This window comes from Triticum aestivum, chromosome 2B (assembly GCF_018294505.1).
Source record: "Triticum aestivum cultivar Chinese Spring chromosome 2B, IWGSC CS RefSeq v2.1, whole genome shotgun sequence".
NCBI classification, from domain to species: Eukaryota; Viridiplantae; Streptophyta; class Magnoliopsida; order Poales; family Poaceae; genus Triticum; species Triticum aestivum.
The window spans coordinates 691,037,800-691,062,338 of NC_057798.1; the positions used below are offsets into that span (position 1 = coordinate 691,037,800).

At 44.8% G+C, this 24,539-nt stretch overlaps 2 protein-coding genes across 3 annotated transcripts; one reads left to right on the forward strand and one right to left on the reverse strand.

Annotated features, from left to right (window-relative positions):
- Positions 1–15,442: 15,442 nt before the first annotated feature.
- On the reverse strand, positions 15,443–21,878 carry LOC123046744 (uncharacterized). The gene is made up of 4 exons (XM_044470168.1): positions 21,742–21,878; positions 16,981–18,913; positions 16,183–16,873; positions 15,443–16,074 (listed from the first exon to the last, which is right to left on the reverse strand). Exons 2-4 carry the CDS (start codon positions 18,897–18,899, stop codon positions 15,448–15,450), a joined length of 3,237 nt encoding a protein of 1,078 aa, XP_044326103.1. The 5' UTR covers positions 18,900–18,913; positions 21,742–21,878; the 3' UTR covers positions 15,443–15,447.
- Positions 20,710–23,932, forward strand: LOC123046745 (uncharacterized). 2 transcript variants are annotated; one of them, XM_044470170.1, is made up of 6 exons: positions 20,710–20,926; positions 21,765–21,920; positions 22,011–22,667; positions 22,746–23,190; positions 23,330–23,411; positions 23,547–23,932. In XM_044470170.1, exons 2-6 carry the CDS (start codon positions 21,791–21,793, stop codon positions 23,757–23,759), a joined length of 1,527 nt encoding a protein of 508 aa, XP_044326105.1. In that variant the 5' UTR covers positions 20,710–20,926; positions 21,765–21,790; the 3' UTR covers positions 23,760–23,932. The 2 variants fall into 2 exon arrangements, with proteins under 2 accessions (XP_044326105.1, XP_044326104.1); XM_044470169.1 differs by having other exon boundaries at positions 20,711–20,926; positions 21,761–21,920.
- Positions 23,933–24,539: the final 607 nt, after the last annotated feature.

The following is a 24,539-nucleotide window of genomic DNA, read 5'->3' on the forward strand; positions in this document are numbered from 1 at the left end:
GGATCGCCTCGTAGCTCAAGGTTATACACAAGTGGAAGGAATCGACTTTGATGAAACCTTTGCTCCCGTGTCTAGGCTTGAAGCCATTCGCATACTGCTGGCCTATGCTAACCATCACAACATTCTTCTATACCAAATGGATGTGAAGAGTGCCTTTCTCAATGACAAAATCGAAGAAGAAGTGTATGTCGCTCAACCGCCTGGTTTTGAAGACCCTAAGCATCTTGATATGGTGTACAAGCTCAACAAGGCGTTGTATGGCTTCAAACAAGCACCTCGCGCTTGGTATGACACACTCAAAGAATTCCTGAAGAGCAAAGGCTTCAAACCTGGTTCTCTAGATCCCACTCTCTTCACGAAGACATATGATGGTGAACTGTTTGTGTGTCAAATATATGTGGATGACATTATCTTCGGTTGCATGGATAAGATATACAGTGCTGAGTTTGGATACATGATGCAAGAGCAATATCAGATGTCTGTGATGGGGGAGCTAAAATTCTTCCCTGGTCTTCAAATCCGTCAACAGCGCAATGGCATCTTCATATCGCAAGAAAAAACCTCAAAGATTGCCTGAAAAAGTTTGGAATGCAAGACTACAAAGGCTACACGACACCAATGCCAACCAAAAGTCATCTTGGCCCTGACGACAATGGTAAAGAGTTTGATCAAAAGGTATACCGCTCCATGATTGGTTCTTTGCCATACTTATGTGCATCTAGGCCTGATACTATGCTTAGCATTTGCATGTTGATGACTTAGATGTGCAACACATGAAGTAACGTATTTCTTCAATCAATGAAGACTTACCCTCTAAGCATGAATACATTAATGTGGAATTTGACTTCAGAGCGCCACGATAATTGTGCGTCGTGTCTGGGTCTAATACTTCCTACGAATTCCTATAGCGTCATATTGAATCTCCTGAAGCCAACTCTTGTTTGACAAGCAGATGGAAGCCTTTCACTGTTTTGAAGCCTATCTGTCTGAACATTATGGCTTCTGAGAAGTCTGCACGGAAAGGTGGCAGGCAACACCGAGGCAATACAGCACTGGACCTTCCCACAGATCTGTATGAGCTCTACAAGTCTGACCCTGAAGAGAGCTATACACAGCACAAGAACAGGATCTAGTGGATCCGAAGATATTGGGCAGAGCAATGGTTTAATTAAAACTTCGTGACACCTGAGTATGCTGAGAAGAATGCCATCAAGCGCCCATGGGGCAATTGTCTTTACAGAAATTTGGTACTGAAGACAAAGGTTGAAGCTATTGCTCAGGAGTTCTATCCTTGCATGGTCGACCATAGCCTGAGAATGCTGACCCATCATCACTTTTATGGTGTCGTGACAACAACCTCTTCAAGCGCAACCTCCAGTTCGCAAAGGATTCAGCTATCAAGAACAAGAAGGAGTTTGGCCTCGACTTCAACCCTGGCCCATCTGCTCCTAAATTAGATGGTACTCGTGAAGCCAATGAGAACAGAATTGGCCCCTTCACCAACTTCGATGGGCTTCTGTCCCACATTGCTGCCCAGAGGGCCGCAGTGGGGCAATCTGCTGAAGATGCTCCCTCACCAACGAAGCAAAAGAAAAAGGCAAAAGCTTCAAAGCCCTCTGCTGCTGCTCCAAAAGCTTCACCGAAGAAGCCTCTGAAAACTGCACCTCCTGAATCCAGTGTGCAATTTGAAGATCAGTCTCGTGTGTCCAAGAGGACCAAGAAGCCATTGCCCAAAAAGGTCTTTGGGCAACCCCTCACTCATGCTACCGTTCTGTGCAATGAGGAAGACACCATTGATCTGTCAAGTGATGAAGATCTTGGTGATGAAGTGCTAGAGATGCTGATCAAGAGCAAGCAAGAGGCGGAGATCTTCAGTGATCTGCCCCTCTTTGATGTTGACATATTGAACAACTTCATCGATGAATGGTTTGACGACCAAAGCATCAGTATTGATAGCCTGCAGCTGCCAGTGGGCATAAGCGTCACATTTCACGGAGCCATTGCTAATGAATTGGCCTTAGCTCAGAAAATTGTCGAGCTCAAAAACAAGATTGATTATGAGAAGGCGCATTTCAAGAAGCATATGCACAAGCTTAGCGTGGCTGGCGTGCAAATTTTCAAGAAGATGTTGCATGATCTCAAGGCTGAATTTCACAAGAAGCATGAAGAAGCCAAAGGTTGAAGAGAGCGCATGAAGACTTATGCACAGAAATGTGTGCAAGCACACACTGAAGCTAAAAAGAGTAAGGCCCTTGGGTGTCCTGGCATCGACCCCAGAATGGCTGCCAAGAAATGCAAGAAGCTGCAGAAGCCAATCCTAATGCTCCAAGGCATGGACAAGCAAGCATTGTCTTCCCTGCTAGCATGACTGGCTCGAAGCCAAAAGTCCCCTTTGTTGCTTCTAAACTCAAGAAGACAAGGCTAGTTGAAGCCGAAGCCAGGAAGAGGAAGCACAAAGATACATCTGATGATGTTGCCTCCAAGAAAAAGCTGAAGACAAAGGACTCTAAGTCTTCAAGAAAAGAGTGTGCTGCTGCCCAAGAGCCCCTCATTGTCGAACCCATTTCTGTTGCTCTACCTGCCTCTGAAAATTGCAAGCGCCACCTCGTAGTTCATGAGCCTGCTCCCACAGAGGCTCCTGAAAATGAACAAGTTCTAGTTGCTGACCCCAACGCAGCTGAAGACATTGGTCATGAAGACAATGTGCATGATGATGAAGTCCTTCCTCAGCTCGAGCCCTAGTTGGTATCATCGCCTGCTCCAGCGAGCAGTGAACTCATTAGCATTGGTCGTCCACTGACGCCAATTGCTCAAGATAACTCATGGCTTGAGCGCCAACAAGAAGACACCCCAGTACAAGATGAAACACCCTGTACTCCACCTGCTCAAGTCACCTCTTCGGTGCTTAATGATGACAACTACATGGAGACCACTCCATCTCCAAAGGCGTCGCTAGTGTTTCGCAGGCTTCACAAAGGCCTCACGCCACCAGTCTCCATGTCGAGCATTCTAGAAGAAGAAGTGCAACAATCTAGCTCAGTGGCACGTCAAGTGTTCCCTGATGCCAATCCCTCTGCGACTGCTCACGAGTCTGAAGCTAAAGCTGCTAAAGACATTCCGGTTGCATCAGTCAAAGAAGAAAGAGAAGAATAAAGAGAAGCCACACCCCTGCTAATGATCAAGTCATTCTTGAAGAGAATGTGATCGTGCCCGATCCTCCAGTTGTTGAACAGATGGAGGTTGAAAACACCGACGCTGCCACCAACAACGCTACTGAAGCCAATGACCTTGTCATGGCTGAAGACAATGTGGAGCCTGAAGGAAATGTGAATGTTGAAGCCACTGTGACGCCAATCACGTCAGATGGCGATGTTCCTCCACCACAGCCTCATACCATAGAAAGGGCATTCAATCGTGAAGGTCAGCTTGTCACTGTCAGATGGCTAATTATGGTTCCACCTATTGCTCTAGGGCCCCAGTATGATTATCATGTGGAGCAGAGGCCTCAAGTTCAGAAGCCAAAGCCACGTCTGCCAAGGCTTCCAAGTGTTGTCATTACACAAGGCTCATTCAGCGTGCTCAGCTTCACAGAGCACAATACTTTCTTCGACAGCTCCAAGAACCCCTACACAAATCCCAAGATCACCTCTGACTGATTTTGGAGCCATCAACAATGAAACTATTACTCTTGCATCCTGTACAACCAAGACCGGATCTTTCCGCACAAACGTCTGGATTGCGATGTTATGGCTAGGCTGCCATGTCTTGAAGAGGCCCATGACTGCTTTCGGGATGTTGGTCTTTTGGCTTTTGTGACTGATAAGGAACACTGGAATGAAGAGCTTCTGCAGCAGTTTTATGCCACTCTACACATTCGAGGATACAATAGGGATCCGAAGAGTTGGATCCTTGAGTGGATGACAGGTGATGTACATCACGAAGCCAAAGCTCGGGATATCATCGAGCTTACTTCCCTTCCCACTCGAGGTGAGTTATACGAACCTGGTTGTCAGCTTCATCAGAATGAGCTGCAGAGCATCTTTCAAAATCCAGAGCCAAATATGAACCAAATGCTTAGTATGATGAAGCCATTGTCGCACAATGCTGAATACCCAAAGGAGTTCTTTGTTAAGGACCTTGAGTATTTGCCGCTTACAGTGTACCATATTTTGAGGCGTACTCTCTGGCCCATTAAAGTAAATTCCTCTGAAGCCAAACTTGAAGGCGCCATGAAGACCTGGTATTCTATATCATCAATGGCATCAGATTCAACACTTGGGATTTCTTCATCAGACAACTTGCTGCTTCTGGGATTGATCTATTTGGTTTGAAATTCTATGCTCCATGGGTGATGTGCTTGATTCGTTCAACAATTGACTATCAGCCTTCAGCGCGCAACCATATTGTCTTTCTACCTGAAGTTGATATGTCTATTGAAGCCATCTACCCCGAGCCTGCCAAGAAGCCCATCCACCTTCAGAATGCTCGGCAACCTGCGCATACCGCACCGTCCCAATACTGAAGCCACTGCAAGCACCATAGCTCAAAAGCCTCAGAAGCGTCCTCGTGTTCTCAATGACCGTGAGCTTCTGGTGGCTTTACATCAAAAGCAGGACAGGCATCATGACTGGCTGAAGCGTCAGATGCAAAGTATATTGGTGGATGTCAATCGAATTTGCAACTTAGCCACCAAGAACTCATTTGTTGCCCATGAAGCCTGTCGGCGGTCCTGGAAGAGCCTCACCTTGCTCTATGATGAAGATGATTTTCGCGAGGATGGCTTCACCGAGAACTTCAAGTTTGACTCCCGGCCTCCTCAAAATGAAAGTTGGTGTCGCACACCCTCCATTGAAGATTCGAGTGCTCGTCTTCGGCTGCAACTGTTGTTGCGAGAGTCGTCGATGAAGAAGATGAGGCCACTTCCACAACATTAGCTTCACTACATCACGATGCTGCGCCAGGCCCATCTGCACCACCAAACTCCAATGTCAACCCTGCTCCATCCTCTACTCCAGCTGGGAACGAGTAGATACTCTATGTCTTCAAACCTTTTTGGTCATTACTGACAAAAGGGGGAGAAGCATATGAGTTGATAGTCTTCAAGCAGGTCCATATGGGTGGTTGCTTTATTTTTGCTAAGTTCTTACAACTCTCGTTTTGAAACTTTTGGCTTTTGAGTTGTAACACTTAAACCTGATGGTCATCTGCTACTCTTGCTGCCACTTTGTGATGCGATGATAAATTCTGCATGAAGTCATTTTGCAGACGTCCATTTTCCATTATGCATATCATTATCTTCATTACCTTCATATATGAATGATGAGTTGTCTTCACACTTTGAAGATGGCCTCCACAAAGCAAAACCTGACATGTGCATTTGCATTCAAAAGCAAACTACTTATATGCACATCTTCAGGGGGAGCCTCTTTTTATGTATGAAGACAATGCTCACAAAACTGAACTTTCACATACTTTTATCCCCCTTGAAAACTTCACCCAGTTTGTCATCAATCACAAAAAGGGGGGAGATTGTAAGTGCATCTAGTGCTACCCCAGTTGGTTTTGGAGTATTGACGACAAACGTGGTTGAGGGGCTAATGTGTTTGTGAGAATTGCAGGATAAGACAAGTAGTAGTCCCTCATTGATTCGGTTTACCTACCAGAGATGACCACCAAAACCGTGTGAAGACATTGAAGACAATGGTGGTTCGTGAAGACATTCTCGACAAAGATTATGACATGTGAAGATATTCACTTGAAAACTATGGAGTGCGAAGACATAGTTGTTTCGTAGTTTCCTTTCTTATTTATTGAGTCATAGGAACCACTGTACTATTAAGTGGGGGTCCAAGTGAACAAAGTCAGAGTGACTGAAGTGATGCTCAACCAAATCTTATGTCTTCAAGGGAAGACAGTGAGAGCAAACCTTATTCAGAGCTGGATGAGTCAGCTTTGCTTGTAGCCCAAGCCAAGCTGTCGTGTGTGTTTGAAATCTGACCGTTGGACACATGTCGGTTCCTTAGTGACCCAGGGTCATTTTGGACATATCAGGTCAAGTTGCCTCCTGGCTATAAATAGCCCACCCCGTACACCATAAATTGGTGGTTGCTCAAAGTTAGTACACGGCTTTTGTAGTTTGAGAGCAACTCACCTCTGAAGCATTTGAGAGAGAGATCCTCGCGAGGACTAAGCCCAAAACACCTAGAGCCAAAGAGTGTTAGGCATCATTGAAGTCTTTCTGTCCGAGTGATCTGAAGACTTGTTACACTTGAGGACTGTGAATCCTCCAGCCGGTTAGGCGTCGCGTTCTGAGCATCCAAGAGTCATTGTGGATTGCCGGTGAATGAAGTCCGTGAAGGTTTGGAAGTCTACCTTGAAGACTTACCAGAGTGATTCGGCGAGTGAAAGCGCATTAAGTCGACTAGAGGGGGGGTGAATAGGCGATTTTTACAAATTCGTCATTGAGGAATTTCAGGGTGAGGAAATTCCTAAGTCACGAACAACTAGCAGCGGAATAAGTACTCAAGTATAAGCATAACAAAGCAATAGCATAGTCATCATGATGAAATGAAAGACAGACAAAGAGTACAGAAAGCGTAAACACGGGATAAGCAGGCTGAAGACTATGTGACTGAAGAAATAGGATTGAGGAAATAGAGAAAGTCTTTAGTCAAAGTCTTCAAACAGTAATGATCAGGTTCATCAACACATGAATGAGGAAATGAAAGGGTTGAGGAAATAGAACCAGTAGGCTTGGTGAAGACAATGATTTGGTAGACCAGTTCCAACTGTTGTGACAGTTGTACGTCTGGTTGGAGCGGCTGAGTATTTAAACTCGAGGACACACAATCCCGGGCACACAGTCCTCACTATATTCTCCTTGAGCTAAGATCACACAGACCTCGCCCAACACTTGTGGCAAGTCTTCATAGGTGATTTCCAAACCTTCACAGACTTGGTCACTCGGCAATCCACAATTCCTCTTGGATGCTCAGACCATGACGCTTAACCGTCTGGAGGATACACAGTCCTCGAAGGTAACAAGCGTCGGTTCCACACAGGAACAATCTCTTCAGTGATGCTCAATCACTTTGGGTTTGTAGGTGTTTGGGTTTGGGATTTGGGTTTTCATCACTTGATGATTTTTGTTCAAAGTCCTCGGAGGATGGGATGCTCTCAAATGACAAGTGTCAGTTTCTCTGGGAGCAGCCAACCAGCTAGTGGTTGTAGGGGCGGCTATTTATAGCCTAGCAGCCTGACATGATAATACATAAATGCCCTTCAATGATATGACTGTTAGGTGGTAGGATATTTTGGACAGCTGGCGCGTAGCACATCAACGGTCGGATTTGAGGTTCGAATTCCTCAGGGCTATCATGTTCCTCACTGTGTAGGCAATCTGCACTGGCGAATCCCTAACTCCTCAGTCAGAACAAATTCCTCAGAGACCAGAAGAACTTCTTCTCTGTCACTGAAGAAATTGACTGAACTGATATGAGATTTCCAATGGCTTCACTCGAAAGGATTGGGTAGGTGTAGGATTTTGAGATGAGCATCACTTAGAAATCAGTTTCCTTAGTATTATCTCGACCCCCTTTAACAGTACGGTGTTTCCTATGACTCAAGAAAGAGAAAATGAAACTACGAAAACAAAAGTCTTCACGCTTCATAATCCTCGCATGAATATCCAAGTCTTCAAAGTCACACAATTTCATCACTTTCAAAGTCTTCAGCTGAAGACATTCATTTTTAGGGGTCGACTTTCACTGTAAACATCAAACTCCTCATCGACTTATAGAGCATGTGTACACTCACAAACATATTAGTCCCTTAACCTATAAGTCTTCAATACACCAAAATCACTAAGGAGCACTAGATGCACTTACAGCGAGGACTGTGTATCCTTAGCTCAAGGGGAATAAGGTGAAGACATGGTCTTCCGAGTTCAATCTCAGCCTCCCTAACCAGACGTACAGTTGTCACGGCAACTGGAACTGGTCTACCAAATCCTTGTCTTCATCAAATAAGACCTTGGGTGTCCACACTCTTCGTGACAAAGCAACAAGACTAGATTGTATTTGGTCATCTAGAGGTTGTTGGTACCTTAATGCCATCTTCAATGGAGCTACCATATGGCTTCTAATACCGTCGTTCATCATCCCTTCATGACGGCTTAATCATAACTCGGTGTAATGTCTTCAACCATTGTAGCCTCTTTGGTTCATGTAGATGTTTTCTTGATTCCGCATGTTGCAAAAAATCACATTGGCGTTGTGTTGTTTGAGGTCCCTTATGGTCTATATTCTCATACTATCTTTGACACGATGGACCGACATCACTAATGTAAAAGGCACCATGCCTAAGATGATGTCGCTGAATAATGTTTCATCAAATGCTACGATGTCATCGATGACTCATAATCCCTAGTAAGGTGCAAATGTATGTAAGGTTGTTGTTGGCAACATTACATGTGAAAGCTTGCCAAAATGTACACTCATCCTCAAATTATATTTCAGAAATCACATCCTACAAATATGAAGACAGTGAGGATCAACTTAGTTTATGTTATGATTAGAAGCATCATCGTTTATGGAAGATAGCTATTTGTGAAGTGCCCACTCTCGCTAGGGACTGTAAAGATTATTCACATATTGCTATCTTTGACACGAATGTTGTCGCCCTTAATGGCAAGGATATGGATGCAGAGTTTTAGAGAACATTAGTTTCTATATGTGAATCCATACTACAACTCAATTCCCTTCAATGATCTTTTGTTCGATGTCATCGAGGTTGTCATCGTTTAAGCATGGGATAGTGAGCACTATTGGAATTTTTAGCACAACATTAGAACAGTTTCATTTTTCACATGTATCTGTTTTATGAACACTCCATAAACAATGGCAATAGGAATTCACATGAGGAACTCTTCTTTGATAACAACAACACATGAGGAACTCTTCTTTGACAACAGCAGCAGCAGTAGCAGCACCAACATTGTCACATGTGCTTCTTTGATAACAACAACACATGAGGAACTCTTCTTTGGCAACAACAGCAGCACCACCACCACCAACAACAACAATACTACAAGGTCAATCGTCAATGGCTTCAAAGTTGTCACATGTGGGTTTTTGAACGACAAGGGTGTCAACCATACTACAAACAAAGTCAATCGTCGATGGCTTCAAAGTTGTCACATGTGGGTTTTTGAAGGATGATATAGCGACAAGTGTATACATTAGCAAGCTCCTGGCTGCCTTTGTTGCCAACCATAACGACTCAATCTCCTTTTGTGTCTGCCTAAAACTTATTAGTCAACAACATCATCTTGGATAAGGTGCCCTTGACATCACTGAAGTCGATCCACCAAGCATGATGAAAATGAAAAATGGAAGAAATATAAAATAATCCATCAACACTATGATTAATTGAATCAATTTTTTAAGTGAAGTTGCCAGTGGTGTTGATGGCAAGCAGAGTTGTAATTGCCCGAGGGTTGTATCGTGGTCCCTTCATCAAATAAGACATTTGGTGTCCACACTCTTCACGAGAAAGCAACAATGCTAGATTGTCTTTGGTGATCATGGAAGTTGTAGGCACCCCCAATGCCATCTTCAATGGAGCTACTATATGGCTTATGATACCATCCTTCATTATCCCTTCACGAAGGCTTACTGATGACTCATAATCCCTAGTAAGGTGCAAATTGATTTTAAGTTGTTGTTGGCAATATGACATGTGGAAGCTTGTCAAAGTGTACACTCATCCTCATATTATCTTTCAAAAATCACATCCTACAAATTTGCAGCCACTGCGGATCAACTTATTTTTTTTATGATTGGAAGCCTCGTTGTTTCAAGAAGATAGCTATTTGTGAAGTACTCACACTCGCTAGGAATTATAATGATTATTCTCGTATTAATATCTTTGAGACGATTGTCATCGTCCTTAATGGCAAGGACATGGATGGAGAGTTTGAAAGAAACTAGTTTCTATATGTGAATCCGTACTACAACTCAATTCCCCACAATGATCTTTTGTTCAATGTCATCGAGGTTGACATCATTTAAGCATGGGATAATGAGCATTGTTGGAATTTTGACCACCACATTAGAATAGTTTCACTTTTCGCATGTACTTTCTCCATACAAGTGCATTAGGCATCTTACGAAAATCAAATAATCCCAAAAAGCTAAGGCGTGATGCATTAACTCCCCACTTCATTCTCTGTTTCTTGCAACGAAAAGAGTAATCATCCAATAAGGGGTGTGGGTCATGTATGCCATCAATGACTTGAGACTATCTAGCACCGCATGCAATGATCAGTTCTCTGCGTGTAATGGTACTAATTAGCACATCTTGGTTGCGGTGCACAACCTAAATTGCCCAATGCACCGGTATGGATGGAGTATCTATTTTATGAACGCTCCATAAACAATGTCATCATCGGTGACACTGGAAAAATTAGCCCAGTCCAGTTAGAGATTCTCTAAGCGCTTCAACTAATTTTTTTTCTGCATGGATTTTACTGCTTGACAAATCTATATACATAAGAACATATAGGTTTTAAATATGATCCCCCGCAAAAAAAATATGATGAAAGTGTAACTTGCCTTATTCGTAGCAATGATTCTATAATTCATCATACAACTTTGGCTCACACTCGGCACAATCTAACATAAAAAAATAACAAATAAATACTAGCTCAAATGAAATGCAAATGAATGTGCAAATGTGTAAGATCGTGCAATAACAGCACAATATCACTGTATTATGCAATAGCATAAACAACAGAACTTGGAAACTTGCCCACATAACATGACGCTCAGGTTGGGACATGCCCACATAACATGATGCACTAACAGTTCAGGATTTGACCACTGGTATAGTTAAAGATTATAAGGTGGACCTTTGGATCCACGAAAGTGGGGACCTATATCGAATTGGGGTTAACTTAAAAGTCCTCCAGCATTCTAGGGTTCCTATCGCTACGCCAACATGAGACAATCCCACTAGTAATTAAGAAGACGTGATAATAAATGCAAAACTAGCTGGGATAAATAAGTACGTACGCTCAATCATCGGCGTGTTTGACCAGTCAAACCTACCAAAGATGGACGGTACAGTATTGTTAATCAAATCGGACAGCTCCGTAAGCACTCGTAGTACTGATGCTGGCTGGCCACCAAGTTGGACCACAAAATTTGCAAGGCCACCAGCACAGATGATGAACCATTAAAGTGCCAAAATCAGTCCCACGACTGCAGCACATGGTGCAAACACCAATTCAATCATCCAGTACACTGGTAGTACGTGATCCGTAGCATGACTCGCTCGCCTCATAGACGTCCATAATTCGCTCGTACTACTACACGGTGAATCCAAACACATGAGGCCAGCTTGGGCATCCGGTGGCTCAGGATCAGATGGTGAGAGCGTGCAGCAGCCAGCAGGCTGAGGCAGCACAGCACTGGCCATTATAACCAACTACACGTACTCTACGTAGTACGAGATGCGTGCAGCGCAGAGAAAACTCCGGTCAACTTTGGCCAACGGCAAGCAGAGTAGAAGACAAAAGTATATTCATGCGTGACGACATGGAGGCCTGCATTGTGATCACGGCGAGCGGGGGGCCTGGGTCTGGGGCCGCGGGCGAGGAGAGTGAGCGCATGATGACATGGGGCTGGACGGTGAAAAGGGCCGAGAGATCGGGGTAAATAAACGAGGTAATAGCACTGCAGGTCCCTGAACTTGCATGTCAGGTGATGGTTTGGTCCTTAAAGTTGCAAAAGTGGATTATTTGGTCTCTGAACTTGTCATGGATGTGCAAGTTTAGTCCACAGCCAATCAGAACTCGCCAAGTGGATGCCAAGTGGCCTGGCTGGTCAGCGCTGTGAGTTTTTCACTTAGCCCCCTCCCTTTCTGACGAATCAACCCGCACTACTACACAATGTGGCACATGTGTTGGTATATTCCTTGGCATATTCTCCCTCTGCTCCCCCTCCACTCGGCAGCTCCCCCTCCACTCGTCTGCTCCCTCGTTTGCTCCCTCTGCTCCCTCGTTTGCTTCCTCTGCTCGCCGCCGTCCAGCTCGCCGGCGACGCCAGCTCGCCGTCATGGTTTCTTGGAGTGAAGGATCCAGCTCCTCGTCGGACGGCTACTCTGTCACAAGTGAGGTTAGTTCGTCACTACCACTACTCCTCTGGCAGTTTAGGGGCAGTTAGGGTTTAGTGCAAGATTTGGGAATTTTGCTGACTAGAATGTGTTGTAGGCTCCTGCTCCTGCTACCATTTTCTGCTCTGAGTGGAGAGCCCTTGCTCCAGATTTTGCAGCTCGATGTGAACACAGTTGTGTGTGTGAGAAGTTGGTGTCCCTTTGAATCAGTTGATAGTGGAAGGAGGTATCTTGCTTGTGCACAAAAGGTTAGTTAGATCTACAATTAAATCCAAACTGTTGGAATGTTTCATCTTACTGTCATTTGTTACAGAGTTTGTCACAACATTTTGTTTTTGAACTTAACTTGATTTTTCAGTTAACAGCATGTTGTTTTTAAATTTAACTGAATTTAAATGAACTAACTGAACTTAAATGAACTAACCAAACCTAACTGAACTTAACTAAACTTAACTAAACTTAACTGAACTTATCTGAACCTAACTGAACTTAACTGAATCAAATGAACTTAACTGAACTTATCTGAACCTAACTGAACTTAACTGAACCAAATGAACTTAACTGAACTTAACTGAACCTAACTGCACATAACTGAATTTAACTGAACCCCAAGCTTCTTTCATTTATCTAAATTTGTTTTCTTTCTTATTTGTAGGAAATTCCTAAATGCAACTTTGTGGAGTGGATTGACCCTGAATGGCCTGCCACTCTGAAGATGAGTTTAGCTAGGGTTTGGGGCATGTATGAAGATGAGAACAAGCTAAGGCTCAGGGAAAATGTAGTCAATGCTGAAGAAAATTTCAGGGTTGTGAAAGAGAACGAAAAGATGGAAAAAGATCTAAGGTTTTTTAAACTAGATTTTGCTAAGATGGTGGCTGACAAGGAGCAGGCAATTACTGAGTTGGGCAATGCAAGACTTGCTCTTTCTGACCTAGAGCAAGAGCTTGAGAAGAAGAAGCTGGCTGATAAATCTAGCACTAGCATACATCAGGTTTTGACGGCTAAGGCAGAGAAAGAGAGGGATGAGATGAAGCAACAGATGGACAAGATAAAAGGAGAGATGGACAAGATGAAAGAAGAGATGGACAAAGTGGTGTCACAGAGGGATGAGCTGAAGAAGGAGAAGAAGAAATTAGAGTACATGATTGGTGATTTGTTCAGGCACAAGGAGGAGAACAAGAGCAAGATAAGGAGGGTGAAGGAGATCTTAGAGGAATTTGATTAATTCATTGTTGTTGTAATGTTGCTGCCTTAAGTTGGAGTTATCAATTAGTTATACTGAAATTATTGGAGTAATGCCAGTATTATGTAATGCACTTTATTTTTATGACTACTTTTAGTTAACTCAAATTTGTATGACTCATTTTAGTGCTACTAGTTATCTGAATGTCTCTAGTTTAGTGCAATTTTTAGAGTGTCAGTTAACTACTTATGTAAATCTGTATGACTGTTTTTAGTGTTAGTACTTATCTGAATCTTTAGTGTACTGAATTTAAATGAGCCATTTTCAGTTAACAACAAAAAATTCAGTGTTAGTACTTATCTGAATCTTCAGTGTACTGAATTTATGTAGAGTAGTGCACAGCAACAGCAGCATGGCAAGCACATTTGCAGCAGCAGCAGCAGCAGCATTGCAACCAAGTGAAATGCATGGCCTACAGAACTATTGCATGATGGAGGATAGCACTGGCATTGTAACATAGCATAATCTATAACAGCATCAGAATGGCATAATTGCATAGTACCACATTTCAGCAACAATTGCAGCAAAGAACATTGTAACATAGATAGCATAATTATATAGATAGCATTGCAGCAAAGTAGTTCAACCAGATGTGCCTAACTACTGCATTGCAGCAAAGTTCAACCAGATAACAACAGCAGCCACATTACAATTAACTTATGTGCTCTGCTTATATAGAGCACACCTAACATAAACTAACCAAAATATCACTAACTTATATGCTGAAATTATGCTAGTCAGCATACCTAACTACTGCATCATCTTCAGTTCATCATCTTCAGTTCACCATCTTCAGTTCTTCATTTGCTTCAGGCGCTCCGAGCGGCGCACTTCCCCTGCAAGTGGCCTCTTCTTCGTCTTCTCCGGCTGTTGTGCTGCTGCCGCCACCTTCTCCTCTTCTGCTTCAGCCACCACCTCCTGCTTGACGATGTCAGGCACATCTGGGAGCACCTCCACGTCAATCGGGAGATCTCTGTCGCCCTCCCTGGCGTTGTGGACTGGCGCGAGCATCTGGATCTCGTTCTCCTCCTCTTCTTCGTCGTCCGACAGGACAACGACCGACACCTCATCGTCGTCAGACGAATCATACGATTTAGAGGAGTCTGAATCCCCTCTGTACCCCGAGTCATTGTCCGAGTTCACCTTGCAGTACTCCGAGTCAGACGACAGAGAGACGTCGTCGTCGTTGATGTGGACGAGGGGCGCCGGTGCAGGCAGTGCCACAACCACGTCGGTCACGCGCTGCATCCTCGACCACACGCAGTTCGGATCCGGCTGCGGCTCACGCGTGGTGGCGGACCTGTACATCCACCATCGCGAGCGCTGCCGCGGATCCTCGGACCGCGTCTCCGCCATTGCGAAACGGAAGATGTTGGCCGGAGGGGTACCTGGGCCGTCGACGAGAGCGCGCATCCTCTCTTCGTCGGTCATCGCGTCGATGAGGGCGCGCGCATGGTACCTAAGCATGTCGATGCTTGGGAACCACCGGCCTATCTCCTGGAGCTCCGCGCGTGCGACCTGGTCGTCGCCTGCCAGATCGTCGACCATCCTCTGCCATGCAGGGTGGTTGTCCATGGCGTCGGCGACGGCGTCGAGATGGCCGGAGAGGGTTTCTTGTGGTGGAGTGGGAGGTGGGGAGCGTAGAGCCCGAGGCGTCGTGAAACGCAAGTGGTGAGTGGGGGCGGTGCGCGGTGGGTGGTGGCCTCTTAATAGGAGTGGAAGAGGGAACGACACCGCTCTGATAAGCAGTAGTACTAGCAAGATCACTATAACAAGCAGCGCAATGAGTATCTAGCAAGATCACTAGTACTAGCGCACTGGCAGGGAGCTCAACTTATCGAACAAAGGGTCCAGGGTTCGATACCCAGGACAAACATCTTTTTGGAATTTTTTTTAATTAACAACAGCAGTATTCACTACAGAACATATCAGTATTCACTTAACAACAGAAGTATTCAGTCCAAAACATTTTTTAAGCTTTTTTTACTTAAAATAGGCAAAATTCAGTTATCAATAGCAGTTTTCTTCAGTTATAAGCCATTGTTTGCTCCTCCTCTCTCTGCAAATGCCAGTGATCCTCCTCTCCCTACAAATGCCAGTGATCCTGCTCTCCCTGCAAATGGCAGTGATCCTCCTCTCCCTGCAAATGGCAGTGATCCTGTCCAGGCATCTGGATTTGCAATTGCTGCTTCTCCTATCCCTTCAGATGGAACTTCTCCTCTCCCTGCATTTGCATTTGCTGCTCTTCCTCTACCTGCATTTGCATTTGCTCCTCTTCCTCTACCTGCATTTGCATTTGCTCCTCTTCCTCTACCTGCAACTGAATTTGACCCTCTTCCTCTACCTGCAACTGAATTTGACCCTCTGCCTGCTTCTGGATTTCTTTGTCTTTTTCTTCCTCTTCCCCTACCAGATCCTTCTCCTCTGTCAGCTATTGTGGTTGCCCTTGTCTGTCTACCTATGTTCATTTCTGTAGTGATCCTTGGCTGAGGTATTGCAGCACCAGCAGCAGCAACAAATGCAGATTGCTCAGGCAGTGGCCCATGAACCCTCTGAGGAGCTCTTATTGCAAGCTCTCTCTGAGTCATGTTGTAGACCATACTGAATGGTGTGCCAATTGGATCCAGTAAAGGATCTGGCTGGTTAGGGAAGATGTTCTGCACAAATTCAGCAAAATTCAGTAAAATGCAGTGAAATGTAGTGCAATTCAGTAAAATTCAGTAAAATGCAGTGAAATGCAGTGAAATGTAGTAAAATGCATGCACCTGAAGAAATGTTGGGTCATCATAGTTCTCATCAACCTCCTCTACCCCTTCTGCAATGAGAGCCTCCTGCCATCTGTAATGCCCCTTTCTGTTGTGATCAGCCCTCCCACAAATAGAGTAGTGCATTGTAGCACCTTTTTTGTTCAAAACCCTAACACCATTCTTGATCTTCTCCTCTGGTGTCTTTTTCCTGTTTTTCTTGGGTCTACCCAACTGTTTGGTGAACACTGGTGGATACACCTTATAGCCATTCTGTTTCTCCCACTCCTTAGGGTCTGCAAGAGGGACAAGAGTGTATCCATAAGCTTTCAGATATGTCTGAACAGTATAGCACTCATGGACCAGTGTCTCTGGGTCAATTCTCTCCTCCCTGCAACATGCTATGGAATGGCCACATGGTACTCCAGATAACTGCCATCTCCTGCAATCACAAGTGTACAAGCAGAGGTCCACAGTGTAGCTATTGTTACCAGACTGAACTCTGAAGATTTGCTGACCAGCTTCTGTTACATGGCAGTTAGCAGCAAACTCTGTGTTCTTATCTAACTTCTTCTTGATCTTGGGACATATTCTCTGGCCTGCCCACTTTTCAATAGCTTCTCTTTGTTTGCTAACAATCCTGTTCATCATCTTATAGAAAATGTACTCAAGCATGCTGAGCACTGGCATCTCTCTGCCCTCAAGGATGTAGCTGCATACAGATAGAAAGAAAACATGTTAGTATGATATGATAATTAGCAGTACAGATGGGTTATATGTTAAAATCAAAACAATTTGGCAAAATGACCACCAAAGTACCTATTAAAAACCTCAGAGTTATTGTTGAGCAGGATGTCACATTTGGGGAATTCACTGAAAAATGCTTTGCACCAAGTTTTCCACTCTAGTCTTTCAGTCCAGTGGAAAGCAGCTGAACTGTGGTCATCCATTTTCTGACAGTTTTCTCTCCACTTCACTTTGTTTGGAGATCTTGCAATTGCCCACAAGTCTTGCTTCAGTACCTCTCCTTTGTGCTTCTCATTGAAATTCTGGTAAATATGTCTGACACAAAACCTGTGTTCTGAATCTGGCCAAACTTTGTGCACTGCATTTATTAAACCTTTCTGTTTGTCACTCATGATTGTGAAAGGAGCAGTGTTAGTGATGTTGAGATCATCTCTGAGAGTGGTCAGAAACCACTCCCATGAACCTGTGCACTCAACTTCCACCCATCCCATTGCAATTGGGAATATGCAGTCATTGGGATCAATACCAACAGCACTAAGTATCACTCCTTTGAACCTTGTTTTCATGTGACAACCATCAATGAAAATGATTGGCCTGCAGCCCTTTAGCCATCCTCTCTTACATGCATCATATGACCAGTACAATGTTTTCAAACATTTCCTGCCCAATGGAAATTTTGTATCTTTCACCACTGAAGTTGTGAGCAGAAATGTAGACCCAGCGTTTTTGGTCCTCAATTCTTGTCCATAGTCCCAAAGCCTACTGAATTGCTCTTCCTCATCACCATGAATCTCATTAAGTGCTTGCTTTCTAGCCCTAGCAGGCTTCCATCTGTTAGGAGTAACATTGAATTCCTTAGTAATTTTCCTTGAAAATGTTCCAAGTGACATCTTCTGGTCATCTCTGAATTCATCCAAGAAAAACTGGCAAAGAAACTTGGCTGTCAAGTCCTTCAACTTCCACTTTTTCTGACAGACATGCTCTCCAAAGTAGGCCTTGATGACAAATCCTCCAGTCATGTTGTCCTTGCTAGCTTTAAGCAGCCATGGGCAACCTCTCTGACAGACAACCTCTAATCTCATCTTATCATTCTTGACCTTCTTGATTTGCACTCTGTTCCTTATGGAATAAGCAGTAAGGGCTTTCCTTAGCTCAACCACATCAGCAAATACCATCCCTAATTTAAATATAGGGGATTTCATGTCCACCCTGGAATTGAAAGCTTTGAACTTGTATTTCAGTTGTTCTTGCTCTTCAAAAGAGAGGTTTAGATCTTCATCCTCAAGTACATAGTCTGGCTCCACCTCTTCCTCAACTTGCTCAGCTTCTTCATCAACATCAAAATCAATATTGTCTTCATATAAATCATCATCTCCATCATCTATGTCATAATCACTATCACTGAACTCTGAATCTGAGAGCACTGCATCCTCTGCACCATCAGTTAGCAAAGTCTCTGTTTCTGTTCCATTAGCAACCAAGTTGTCTGCTTCTATGTTATCTGCTGCCACCTCTGAAATGGGCTCTTCAACATTTACTGAAATGAGGCTGTGAGAAGATGCTGCACTGGCTGCAACAACACTTGACCTCTGCATGGCTGCAACAACAGAACTGTGAACTGTTGGCATTGTCAATACCAAATCTTCCCTGCAATTACTGATGAAATCTGCATGGTCAACCATTAGTGCAAGCACCTTATGCTGACTACTAGCTCTAATCATGTGTTGCACATCCTCATCACCTCTAATTCTCAACATACCATCTGAAATCATTTTGTCAGGCATGCACCAATAAATTATGTGCTCAGCCACAGGATATCCCAACCATAGCAAGTGCTCTTCAATAGCTGAATATGAGAATGTGCCAGCATCAACATAGTCAATCACCTCCATAGAAGGATTATAGTACTCCATGTTATTTCTTGGTCCACAGAAAAGCCCACCATGCTCAAGTTCCAGTGTAAAGAAAGGGGTGTCCACAATCTGTCCCATTGCTGAATCACAAACTGCAGCAAGAAAGTGCATTATGTAAGCCAAAGCATATCACATCTCAAACAGTAATATCTTCAAGACTAAATTCAGTTAACTGACTAAATTCAGTTAGCTGACTACATTCAGATAATTGATCTAGCAAGATAAAACAACAAAAAGGCATTCAAATGATGTAGTGGCACTACTAAATTGCTGAGCAACTACTAAACAGCAGCACTACAACTACAAATTTCATGTTTTTAAAAGTACAAACAATGCGCCCTCTGTTCAATGTCAACCCTAAAACTAGAACAGATTTCGCACCAATGTGCTCTGCTGGTCAATGTTAACTGGTCAAAATGATACGTTGTGCCCGAAAGAACATGAAACACAAGAACCCTAGCTTCTCGGCGAAATCCTAAATTTCAACGCCTAAACCCTAGCCTGAAATCAACGACCACCTCAATAACCAGCTTCGCAGCGCCGGAAGCTGTATAGACACAGAAATCCACCGTAAATACCCGCAACGCTATCCAAAGGGGGTGATCCGCCGGTGCTGCGGACGACACACGATCAAACCAGAGGAGGAGGGAGGAACAGAGCAGAGAGGGGAGGAGGACGCACCATAGTCGGGAGGAAAGACGCCGTGTGGACGAACTTGATGCGCGGTCGGAGGAGGGACGACACCGCCGGTGTACTCCGGCGACGACGCCGCCATGGTTGCTGACGTCAGCCAGCACGGGCGCACGCGGTCGGCACGAGCAAGACAGCAACCGAGCGAAGCCAAGTGGATGAATGATTGGGGTGGGGAGGGGGACAAAATAAATTCAGGTGTTTTTTGCTTAGATGGACGACGAGTACTGCGGGTTGATTCGTCAGAAAGGGAGGGGGCTAAGTGAAAAACTCACGGCGCTGACCAGCCAGGCCACTTGGCATCCACTTGGCGAGTTCTGATTGGCTATGGACTAAACTTGCACATCCATGACAAGTTCAGGGACCAAATAATCCACTTTTGCAACTTTAAGGACCAAACCATCATCCGACATGCAAGTTCAGGACCTGCAGTGCTATTACCTCTAAATAAACAGAGCTTGTAGTCACTGACACGAGGGATGGGGCGGCCTGCGTCGTGTGATTCATCAGAGGTGGGGTGGGGTTGTGCCTCTGCCTGCTCGGTGGATGGATGGGATAGGGCTCCCGTCCAGTCCAGTCCAGTCCAGGCCAGTCCGGCATCGGGACCTCTGTTTGACCACCACCATCACCATCGTTGCTGCTGAGATTATGCTAGAGGAGGAATAATAAAAGTTTGGGGCTTTGGAGTTTGGAGCGTTAAAAGCGCACGCATCTCGAGAAATGCTAGATTTTTCACAAGATTATGCTCGCCATTTGTTAGTACTAACCCGTGTCAGTGAGAGATAATAAGACGGTAATTTTCCTACCCCGTGTCCGTGCCAGTGAGAGATGCTACTAGTACAAATCAGATAACTTTGTGTAATGGGAGAGGGATTATGTTAACCCGGGCAAAGCTGAGCGTGCAAAAGAGGATGGACACTTTACGTTAGATATAGAGAGTAAAAGGCCGTCTTAAAGGTTGTTGGTAATGGTAACAAGTACAGCAAACGGCGCTCTGTTTGTGCCAGGATGGGTTTCTACGGTGGTCGTAGCAGTGATAGCAGCCAGCTCTGTGCTTTCACTGCGTTGATGAGACCTTTCGTTGAAGTGGAAACATACATAATTTTTGCCACGGCCAGAGAAACTGAGCTGTGGACAGGACTCCTGCCCAGTAGGCGTAATAAGTAAATAAAAAGAACTAAAAAAGGGCAAGACATCAGATCTCTGCTTACAGTAGCCTAGTCCCCACTGCGTAGCGTAGTGTGTTCTGTTCTCTTCTCCCATCACGCCCATCTCCTCCCCACCCCATTCTTCCTCCAGCACTCTCAGCAGCCGCCGCCCAAGCTGAGAGGGAGAGGGCCACACAGAAGCACGCATCCGGCCAGCAGACCAGCACGGAGCGAGCAATGGAGTATGAGAGGATTCACAAGCCCCAGGTACGGGCTCAGCTCCATCCAGGCCAGCGCAGCGCCTCGCTTGATCCCACCTAGCTAATTAGTGCCTACCCTCTCCATACCGATTGTATGCTTCAGTTACATTTTTTGCTGTGGTTTTCTGGAAATATCTCGTCTTCTGGATATAGATGCGTTTTTTCTGCTCCTCATTTCCATGTCTACCGTGTTTTGTTGCGTTTTTATACTAGTAGCTTCCCTTTTCTTATCGGAAGATCAAAGCCAGTCTACCTTTTTTAGCAATGATATGATAAGATTAAAGATAGTCTTCGCAGACAAACGTCGGAGGTGAGCAATTTGGGAATAATTTGTGCCTTTTTTTCAAGAATCCAGGAGTTGGTTGGCGGTTTGTTTATAGACTGTAGATTCGTTCAGCTATCACTTATTCGGTAAATCAGTTCTGTCAGTCAGAGGGAAGCTAAATAGTTGAAGTAAACGTACTGCTAAATCTGCAGAAAAACTGTTGCTTCTATATAGGTAGTGGAAATCTAGAAAGAACGCCCATTCTGAAGAATTTGGCGTCGGCGCTATTTTTAGTACTACATGCTAGAGTGATGATGATTTCGCTACCCCGGTGTCCCAGTCAGGAAATAGAAGTGTCAAATGGTCACTCTACTGGCTGTCACTGTCACAAAAAGTCTAAAAATCTTGCATCACACTAGTACTTCTAATTTCCTAACAGATTTATAAAGTTCTAAGATACCAACAAATCTTCTATACCAAGTACTAGAATACAGTAGAAGTTACCAACTTGAATTAAGACATATTATGCTGTAGTGCTTCCATAGATAAAGACTGACCTCTTCGGTGTTCATGTAGGCAGGCGCCCTCTCTCCCACAAAGCTGAGGATGAAGCTCCTGGGAGCCCACAATCGCGTGAGGGTCATCAGCAGCAGCTCGTCACGAACATCGCCCTCAAAGAACGCCGAACCGTCGCAAGCGCAGAACAGATTATTAGTATGCGATGTTCTTGATGAAGGTAAATACATGATGCTAGCCTATTTATGTTTAACTTACTTTTTCCCTGATCAAGGAAATCACATCTATAGCCATCTCGCTCTGCTTGCAGTTTCAGACAGCTCCGGTGCCGCTAAATGCCCTTCAGCAGTCAGCAACACCGAAGTTGTAGACAAGGATCCAGCAGTAGATAGCTACAAGGTTCAGAACATGTCCAAGGGTTCAGTTCACCAACCGGCGCCGAGCAACTCAAGCATGATACATCCAGTGCGAACTGTCGAGGAGGACAGCAATGAATGCGACAGTGGTCTTGACAATGCCAGTACCAGCAGCTTTGAGTTCCATGGAGGCGAGAAGACGGCGGCGCAGAACCCAACGGCTGGGTACTTCTCAAGACAGGCTTCCTCCAAGTGGAACGACGCCGAGAAATGGATTGTGAACAAGCAGACTGTTCAGCAGAATACCACCAAGGGTGCATCGCAGAACCAGAGTGCACACCAGGTGAGTTCCGCTGCGCCCAGGGGCGGTGGCGTTGTGCCCAAACACCACGGCGCATTTGCTCGCCCCATTCAGAACATGAAGAGATTCAATCCGGCTTCGTCGGCCTCTCGGAGCATATTAGAGAGGCTGTCTTTCGCTTCACATCAGCCGAAGTTGGTCAGGCATGCTGATGTCTGTGCAGATCAAGGTTCTAGCGCCAACTCAGACTATCAGAAGGGTCAAGCTGAAACCAATTCAATTGCAATTAAGACCTGCAATGATACTGAAGGTAGCTTTCTCATTGTTACTTTACAGTTCAATTTTCTGCCTTCGATTTCTGTCAACTGATATGAACTATTCCACACAGCTATTTCTACAGTTCAGGCGGTGTCTGTGAGAGATGTGGGCACAGAAATGACCCCAATACCAAGTCAAGATCCATCAAGAACCGGAACACCACTTGGGTCTGTGACACCGACCCGGAGCCCTAACTGTTCGATACCGTCAACTCCTGTAGGTGGACGATCGACAGCATCAATAGGAGAAGACAACGCAGATGATGGTCCTTATTTCAACCGAAAAGGATCTACCAATGAAATGTCAGAGGATGAAATCAGGCTCAAGGCAAGGAAAGAAATCGCTGCCCTAGGTGTACAGCTAGGAAAGATGAACATTGCTTCGTGGGCTAGTAAAGAGGAGCTAGAATTAGTCTCTGCGACACCGAGCATTGCTGATCTGGAGCGGATGAAGCAGGAATATGCTACTCGTGCTGCAGCATTCGAGGACGCTGAAAATTCTAAACACACAGCACGGTATTCTTCCATCAGATGACTATCTGGTACCCTTCGTTGTTTGTTCTGCTAGTGAGCTATAAAAGGAGATAGAAACAGAATTAAATTTTGTAAATAGTGGTTTTCTTCTTGTTGTCTGAAATGGTATTGCATTGCTTAGATTCAAGAAGGAAGAGCTGAAGATCGAAGCATGGGAGAGCCGTCAAAGAACAAAAGTTGAATCTGAAATGAAGAGACTAGAGGTGCATTTCCACTGTATTTCACTATCATCTGCATGCCAGCTGCTTTTGTTTGCACCAACACATACTTTGAATGCATATCATACTTCTCAAGTACTGTAGCTTGTAGCCTAGTAATGACAAATTGTTCTATGGCAGGAACGCGCGGAGAAAATGAGAAGCGAGGCCATGGCGAGGATGGCCGAAAGGCTGGAGCTGGCACGCCGCGTGGCCGAGGAGAAGCGGGCATCAGCCAACGCCAAGATGAACAAGCAAGCAGCAAGGGCAGTTCAGAAGGCCGATCTGATTCGCCAGACAGGACGGATTCCAGGGTCACGTATCCTATGCTGCGGCTGCTTCTGTGAACCCTAGCGTATTATATGTTCAACGACTAGGTTGTTAAATATGATCGTGGGGAATCTAATTTCCTCGTTCTATAGTCAGCATTCCTTGGTTTTTTAGTATGCAAAAGGGAATGTCTGGTCTAGGTGATTCAGGTGTACACACATTCTTCATTGTCATATAAATAATTTGCTCGGTGTGAAGTGTGCCAAGTTCTTGTTTTCTGAAGAAAAAAAACCAAGATGTTCGTTCGTCAGTGGACTCTTTGATTTGATCACTGGAATCAACGAGCCATTTTTTGGCTGGCCATGTGAACAAAAACCATTTCCAAGACTGATGGATTCACTTGCCTTTCTTTCTTGTCGTGACGAACCAAATTACAGGTCAAATTCATGTTTCTGGGATCTTACATAAAGTGGCCCAGCTGCTGCTCTCGTTGGCTGTTCATCTGTCTTGGTTCTGTGCTGCAGCTCACGGGTCTCTTTAGACCGAAGTGTTCACGGGTCTTTGAGAGCAGTGCGTCAGTGCGACGCATGACGCAGTGAACAGTAAAGCCAACAGCGAACCCCGGCTGTGAAATCATCAGAGAGATAATAGCTCATAGCTATGGAATAGAAGGGGCCAACGGGCAGGAGCTGATACAAGGTTGGAGGAAAGTACTTCCATCAGTTGGTAAAAACCTGCAAACTATGGACTCGCTACGGTGTCAGCGAGGCTTCCAGAGTGTAGACAGTAGACGTACCTTCAGTCAGTCCGCCCGGTAGTCAGTGCTCGGTGGATCTACAGTTGACATTTCATACTCCATGCTGG

Bases quoted from the DNA above. Each gene is read 5' to 3' on its own strand.
- LOC123046744 (XM_044470168.1), bottom strand. From the start codon at position 18,899: ATGGGACAGATTGTGGACACCCCTTTCTTTACACTGGAACTTGAGCAT. The intron at 16,874-16,980 runs GTACTTTGGTGG...ATCTGTATGCAG, and splicing joins AACTCTGAGGTTTTTAATAG to CTACATCCTTGAGGGCAGAG. The intron at 16,075-16,182 runs GTGCATGCATTT...GAATTTGTGCAG, and splicing joins ATGACCCAACATTTCTTCAG to AACATCTTCCCTAACCAGCC.
- LOC123046745 (XM_044470169.1), top strand. From the start codon at position 20,897: ATGGAGTATGAGAGGATTCACAAGCCCCAG. The intron at 20,927-21,760 runs GTACGGGCTCAG...GTGTTCATGTAG, and splicing joins AGAGGATTCACAAGCCCCAG to GCAGGCGCCCTCTCTCCCAC. The intron at 23,412-23,546 runs GTGCATTTCCAC...GTTCTATGGCAG, and splicing joins CTGAAATGAAGAGACTAGAG to GAACGCGCGGAGAAAATGAG.